General features: G+C 43.1%; 1 protein-coding gene across 1 annotated transcript; it reads right to left on the bottom strand.

The window, feature by feature from the left end:
• Window positions 1–3185: 3185 nt before the first annotated feature.
• On the bottom strand, window positions 3186–7817 carry LOC123119667 (protein NEN1). The gene is made up of 6 exons (XM_044539553.1): window positions 7220–7817; window positions 6327–6484; window positions 6074–6120; window positions 5086–5149; window positions 3777–4411; window positions 3186–3693 (listed from the first exon to the last, which is right to left on the bottom strand). The coding sequence occupies exons 1-6, from the start codon at window positions 7545–7547 to the stop codon at window positions 3459–3461; spliced, it is 1467 nt and encodes a 488-aa protein (XP_044395488.1). The 5' UTR covers window positions 7548–7817; the 3' UTR covers window positions 3186–3458.
• Between the last annotated feature and the right edge of the window lie 209 nt (window positions 7818–8026).

Below are 8026 nucleotides of genomic sequence, written 5' to 3'. Positions count from 1 at the left end.
AAAGATTCTTGCAGGAATTCTCTGTACTCCAATGTAGATGTAAGTACTTGTTGTATATCACTATATTTTTACATCAGCATGTATTTTGTTAATTGGCATGAATCCAACCTTTATCTGATCTAAATTTAGTTGTAGCAAAATGTATGATTAAAGGCCACAATGTTGATTTTTGTAAGGAAAACTGCCTGGTAGTTTTGCATCCTGAGCTGCATGAGTGTACTATCTCATATCAGTGGGTTTGATTACTTTGGTTCTGCAGTGGGTTTTCAGTGTTTTTTTTACTGTGTTGTCCTGTCGTATCCCTAGCTCTTACATCATACTCCCTCCGTCCGGATTATATGTCACGGAAATGAATAAAACTGGATGTATCTAGAACTGAAATACGCCTAGACCCATCCATTTATTTCCGGATGGAGGGAATACATGTCAATATGTCATGCCTTTCTATTCTTCAGTACCTATTCCATCTCTGTTGTAGCATGTTTTATAATTGAAGCACCATTCTTCTATATAAGGCATGCAAGGGGAAGACGGCTATGTTATAATCTGAAGGGTTACAAACCAGGTCTTTGCAAAAGATCCAAACGCCAGGAGATAATAAACCAACTCCATTTTTCATAGATACTGCTCCAGCACAGAGAAACCCAACTCCAACTGATAATAAGCAGATTCCAGTGGCCAAAGAACTAGTCCGCTCCAGTCCAGCAAAAGAATGTCAACTCCATTCTAAGAAGCGTGTGTGTATCCTCGAACATGAAATTTTATAGCATTCTGATCATATTTTCTACATGTTTCTTACCCATCTCTCTTTTAGAAAATAAGGTTAAATGGTAGAAGATTTCCTTCATTGGGATTGTATTCGAGGAAAATATTTTGCGGGGATTCTCTGTGCTCCAATGCTGATGTAACTACCTGTTGTATATCACTATATTTTTACATCAGCATGTATTTTGTTAATCGGCGTGAATCCAACCTTTGTCTGATCTAAAATTAGTTGTAGCAAAATTTTAAAGGCGCCAATGTTGATTTTTGTAAAGAAAACTGCCTGGTAGTTTTGGATACTGAGCTGCATGAGTGTACTATCTCATATCATGCACATTACTGAATTGTAGTGCTGCTCTGGTTGCCCATTCATTCATTGTGTCAATATTGCTTTCGTATTACCTTACCTGGCTGACGATAGCTGTGTCATATTGTGTTAATTTGGTGTTGGCTAGTTGCCCAAACGCTCGTTGTGCCAATATTGCTTTCCTATTATCTAGCAATGCTAGTGTCTTAATTTGGTGCAGACTGCTGAAGATAAGAAGACAAACTCTGAAAACAGCAAGGCAACCCCATTGTTTCTTTCCAATAAATCTAGGCCAGGTAATATGCCAATAACTCATGATTAATCTGTTTGGTTCCCCTCCTAATTTATGTTATGATGCAGTGGTCGAGACACTCTCCACTATCAATAATACAAGCCTGCCAAAATCGCCATCTGAATCTGTTAAGTATCCTCTGTCTCGAATGCAACGGAGAAAATGTATGTTTGTGAACCAATTAATGGCTGAAGGAATGATGGAAATGGTGGGGGAATCAGAGGTGCAGAGTCGTGCGACACAACAACTGATCAATGTTTTCAGAGACAGTGTAGCAAAGCAGCAAAAACTTGCCCACATGCTTATGGGCATCATCCGTGCTGAGGTTGCAGATTGTGACGTTGTAGATCGTTAGGTTCTGTTCATTTATTTGCACTGGCATCAATCTTTGATTGCCCAGTGGATGTAATTTCATGTAATATATGCTGGATGTGCAAAGTTTTTCCCTGTATGTCGTACCTTTGCTTGATCGGTTTTGGTCCTGTGCATAACTGCTCGTCGTAATGGACTCAAATTGTCTAATTTGGCCTAAAGACATGTACGAACATTAGTTGGCCCATTAAGTTAATGGGCCGTCAAGCTCGGGGGCTGGGCGTGATAGCAGTTTGTGGTCATCGCTATGGGCAGTCAAGCTACCACCAAAGATCAAAAAAATTCTGGGGAGACTGGCAAGAAGTTCGATCCCGCCAGCAGATGTACTTGTACACAGAAATATGAGTGTTTCTGAGGCCTGCAAACTTTATGGCGCCCGTGAGACATACGATGTTGGATTGCACTAACATCCGGTGTACTTGGGCACTATCGGACGAGGACTTAGTCCAGAAGATGTGTCAACACAGCAACGATGACCCACGGCAGTGGCTGTTCGCCCTGAATGAAGCTCTGTATTTAGAGCAATTTACGTTGATGGCAGTCACACTATGGGCTGTTTGGAGTGCAAAGAGGAAAGCAGTCTATGAGAATATCCACCAATCTCCTTTGTCTACACATCTATTCATTCAGCGATATATTTCCAAGTTCCAGACCCAGTCAAAGGCTCTGCCGACGAGAACGAGTGGCCAGACACAGAGACCGAAGCAATGGCTGAAGCCCCCGCACAATATGTCGAAGCTCAATGTGGATGCAGCAGTTGTAGAGAGGCGAGGGGTCGGAACCATTGCCGCAATAGCCAGAGATGAGTCAGGGGCGTTCTTGGGGGCGTCAACGTTGGGCTTCACAGCGATCACCAACCCTTCAACCTTAGAAGCGCTGGTAGTGAGGGAGGTGTTGGCACTGTCGGAAGATCTCCAACTTCAGTCGATCCACGTAGCCTCTGATTGCAAGGAGGTGATAGACAGTATAAAGCAGAAGAACGGAGCAGAATATGAGGCGATTGTGCATGAAATCATAAACTACTCTACTAGTTTTAATTCTTGTAATTTCGTTCATGAGTTTAGGAGCTCCAATATGGAGGCTCACAATTTAGCAAAGCATGCTTTGAAATTAGGGATGGGCCGCCGTGTGTGGTTAGGCCACCCCAGGAACCTCTCTTTCGTCCCGGTTCAACTGATGACAACGTAATAAAGTTTTGCGAATTGTCAAAAAAAAAACAAGGATAATCGGCAAATTAAGAACTGAAACACTCGGAATGTAGATACACACAACTAATAGGTTCCATATATATTCACCTGTCAAAAAAAAGGTTCCATATATTCTGTAGCTGCTAGCACCAGGTATTCGGCAAATTAAGAACTGAAACACTCGGAATAGGCATCACTCTGGTCAAATACGTACAACATATTGCTGATCGAGACAATCACACTATTAACTAATACACACGCACTGTTTCGGAGAAGAAAATCTTTAATCCTCTGCTTAATATATAAATCTATACATGATCTTTCCGTTAACAAATGGACAAATATCTTGTTAGAACATTTTACAACTTCTGAATCCCTAGTTCAACATCAGCATCTGCTAGCCAGCTACTGGTCAGATCTTATTCACACTCGCATAATAATTAACATACAGCTGGGTGAAGACATAAAGCAATCAATTAAATTAGTGCAAGAGTTAGCTTCTAGCACTAGTACATCATAGTATGAACTATGACTGGTGCTATTTGGAGTGTACAACCAGCCTCTTTGCAACCAACCGGATGCCGGCATTTTGCTGGTAGTCATATATTTCCAGCGAGAAGAACGCATCCAGCCTGTTCCCCCGAACAAACAGGATGTCCATTTCCGCGGCATCTACCTTGCTAAAAGCAAGCTTCTGAATGTTGCCGCTGGGCTCTTTCTGGTATATGTCTGTCGAGTAGGGGGAAGCACTGCTGCTGGGAGTGGTAGGGATGCTGCAGAAGCAATTCAACATTACAAATCAGATATGTGAGGTGGCAAATCAAAGACCAGAGATGGAAAGGGGGCCAGGGCTCACTTGAGGCGAACGGTTGGACGATTCACATAACCGTACTTCTTTATCAGGGGTCTCCACTCGGAAGTGGTACCAGACTCTTGTAAAAATCTCTGGGCCTGATTATCACAGAATTCTAGAACTTTGCTTAGATTCTCAGGGATATCAACCACCATGTTCAACTTTGGACGACCTGCAGTGTCTAGGAACTTTGTACCAACTCCAAACTGGACTTTCAAGCCAGCGCAGCAAAGGTGTAGTGGACTATCTTTGTGCGTGATCAATGTTCTCCGATTAAATTGGTAAGAAGGGGTAGTAAAAATCTTGATGCACTCAGTTGATACATCATCTGGCTCAAGGAACCCAGAATGACCACTGAAACTCGCATCCATCTGCATAGAAGCATCTAATTTCATCTCCTCCATGTGGGATATCAAGTCACTGGATTCCCCGTTCATTGCAGGATCAACTGATTCTTGATTATCTTGATCTGTAGTGAAACCATTGACTTGAGAAACAGTACGTTGTCGTTTCGAAGAATCAGGTGATGTGTTTGCTTCAAGATTCTTCACCTCAGGAGAAGTAGCTCCATCACTTTTGCTTCTTGTAATTGCACCCACAAGGTTCTCAACAATAAGCACTTCCGGAAAACTTGCCTCCTGTTAGCAGGATTTCAGGATTTAATCAATTGATTATCTTGAAATATCAAATAGATTAATGGAGTCTAGAAACATGTCATAAATAGGATGCTTCATCGGTTCTTTATTCTCCTAGTTGGTACTCCCTCTGTCCCTATCACAACATGGCGCACACATATTTCGAGGTTCAACTTTGACCAACAAAACATGTGATATGTCAAAAAAATTATACCATCGAATTCGTACAAAAGCGTAGTTTCAAATGATACAGTTTTTGTAACATATGATTAATATATTATTGATGAAAATGATGGTCAAAGTTTAATCACGGAAAACGAGGGAGTACTATTTCTACCGTAATTCAAGATCTTGAAGTACAATGATGGTTTTCTTTGTTTTGCAGAAAAATAACAACTGCAATTATCAAAACAGGGAACATATTAAGAAAATGAAAGATGTGTTATACGTTGATGATGCTCCTGCCATTGATACAAGGTCTATATTGCAATAGTTAAATCTCAACAGTCCGTTGAAGCTACTCCAGATGACCAATGGATGAAAAAATGGCAGGAAAAACCACCACAGTAATTTCAGGGAAACAAAAGTAGCAGAAGGTAACCATCCAGCTAGTACAAAAAAATTGTATAAATGTTTCATGAAGGTCATCTGAATAATAGGCAGTTAAGCAATCATACCAGGAACAACACTGTAGCACAATATTTGAGAACTTCAAGGTTCATCCTGACATCATCCAGGCTCCTGTAGATAGATTTCAAAGCAATTTAATACAAGATTATTCACTACAGTTTCATGTAAGAAATAAAAAATTGCAGGAAATAATAATATCAACTTGTAGCTATTACTTGGTAGTTCATGATATTTCCTTGCAGAAGGGAATGCAAATCAAACTTGATAAGAAACTGAGCAAACGTTGGGCACAATCATGAGCGCAATGAGCAACAAATGTAATTCACACGAACCAAGATAGCTGTTTGCAACAATCAATTTGTACTAAGAGTCTAAGAGTAACAATTGATGGACTGGGCAACATATAATTGTGACATCTCTTGAACTCCACATGTTGTACCTATAAAGAAGAATCATGTAATAGTCTTTGCCTTTTAGGAGATACTGATTTTCAGATGAGACACCTAAGATGGGATGGGGCAAAAACCAGGTTGGATTGGATCTGGGTATACTAAGTGACATGATGCTGCCAAGACATATAATGGGCTGGGTCACATATAATTGTGACATCTCCTCTGCTCAGCATGATACATCTGTAAATAAGAATCATCATAGATCATGTAATAGTTTATTAGGAGAAACTAATTTTCAGACAAGCATCTAATATGGGAAGGGACGAAAATCGGGGGTGGATATGATCTGGGTATCCTAAGTTACATCATGCTGCAAGACATATTAGATAGTTATAGGAAATCAAACGAGGCATCGTACAACAAAATTTCTTGCATCACACTATCCCGACATCCCAAGTAGCAGCATGCAAGATATGCTAATCTGAGCAACATGACAAGGTCAATGAACAATGGATAGCAACCTAGCAAGGCATGTTCCAGATGTGTGTGTGTGCTACACAAGTGGGCAAAGGTGACAATTAGTTGCAACAAAGCATTCAGAATTCAGACGAAATTGTAACTTCTGGATTAATGTAACATCTACCTGTGCTTTTGCCTCCCTAGACCGAAGTAATTTGCCAAGCTTGCCATCTGTGGATACAATAGACAAGATAAGAACATATGAATATTCCTTGTTGCAGTAAGGAACTGTCCTGAAAACTTTCAGTAAAGCTGGAAACGCCATATGTTTTTCAGCTCGAGTGAAAACTCAATTGTCCATATGATCAATCCTCATCTAAATCAAAACCTCCTTTTACAAACTATACGTGACTCTACATCAACACAAGCTTGTGTACCTTCATGTCTCCTGCTCTCCTTCCAAACCGCTGGGTAAGCAGAGGTAGTGTGTCGATCATCCCTTTCGGCTCCGGAGGTGTCCGGCCAATCTCCGTGAACGCTTCTCTTATTCTTGGCACATCAAACCTCACGATGTTGTGCCCGGCCCAAACCCTCCCTGTACGAAATTAGCAAGATTGTTATCGTGAGAACTTTCACAGGGAACAGCTTAAAAAGCAGACATTCAGGTTCAGACCTAAACAAAGATGATGCTTCTAACTTCCGCTTGTGTGGATTTCATTTATGTATGATCCTACAGCAATTATACGGAAAAAAAACCGCACAATGTTTGCACCTATGTTCCATTTCCTTAGAATATGCATGCATTTCTACCGACATCCTTGCATCTGAGAAAGGTTACAGAGGTCTTCAGTTACAAGCTATAGGCAGCAAGAACTGCAACCTCATTCACTAGTCATAAATTAAAGAACTGTCTAACTGCATAAGAGGCATCATTGCTAACCGGCTCCTGCAACACTCCACGAATTCACGCACACACTACCGTAGAGGTCTATTGCCATGAAAGCGCGCTGATGGTGTCCCCTTTCCATAAGTCCTATGGGGAGAAATGAGCGTAGTAAACAGGAAGACCTGCCATTCATTCAGAGATTGGGTGAAGAAATTCAGATAGTGCCCAGCCTAGCTACTGCTGCTGTTGCTGTTATTGTTGTTGTTGACCTTAATTAAATTCCGACCGGGCTCCTTCCCCGTTAGACTTACTAATCATTATTATTAATTAGCAAGTCCTTTTTTTTGCGGGGATTAATTAGCAAGTCTTTGGCGTGTAGGAGCCAAGAACCAGCTCCCGGTGTTGAAGCAAACAAACAAAAAACTAGAAGGCGCGGGCGCTCACCGTGCAGGAGGTCGTAGACCTTGTCGGCGACGTCGCGGAAGCACGGCGCGGCGGCGACGGCGTCGCGCGTGATGCCGTTGCAGCGCACGGAGGCGGCGGAGACGACGCCGAGGTCGGCGGGGCGCACGAGCGTGGCGTAGCAGGCGACCTCGACGAGGCGGCGCGGGCACACCAGGATGGCCCCGAACTCGAGCAGCGCGTAGCCCTGCCCGGCCCGCTGCGGCACCGACGTCTCCAGGTCGAAGAAGGCGATCTCGGCGCCCCCCGCCTGCGGCCCCGCCGTCGACCCCTCCTCCACCGCAGCTGCAGCCGCAGACGCCGTCTCCATTTGGGACCCTTCGGTAGATTCCAACTTTCCAAGGGAAGAAGGGCAGGGGCAGGTGGTTGATGGAGGCGGCCTCGGGTGGGCAAGCGCCGGATAAATAGGAGGAGGCGGCGGCAGCTCGGGCGAGGGCTTGCGTGGGAGGTGGGGGTGGAAGGAAGGTGGCGTGACGGGAGCGGCGGCGATGGGGTTGAGGAGGAGAGGTGTCGGAGGAAGAAATGCCGCGGTGGCGGTGCCGTGGAGGTGGGGGACGGGATAGGAGTTCGGGTTGGATTTGGGTTTGCTCAAGCAAAACCAAAGTCTTCCTTTCCTCTTTTTTTTTTCGGGAAAGAGTGCTGGTTACTTGTTGGACGGGAAAAGTTACCTAAATTTAAATTTGATTTCTCCTCTGATAAATCTACTTTACCACACTGGGTCATTGGAGGAAAATAAATAACTGATAGAAATTCATGTTTCTTTGTTTTGTCTTGAACAATACAAACACA

Source organism: Triticum aestivum, chromosome 5D (genome assembly GCF_018294505.1).
Source record: "Triticum aestivum cultivar Chinese Spring chromosome 5D, IWGSC CS RefSeq v2.1, whole genome shotgun sequence".
NCBI classification, from domain to species: domain Eukaryota; kingdom Viridiplantae; phylum Streptophyta; class Magnoliopsida; order Poales; family Poaceae; genus Triticum; species Triticum aestivum.
This window is presented reverse-complemented; position numbering and strand designations above follow the sequence as displayed.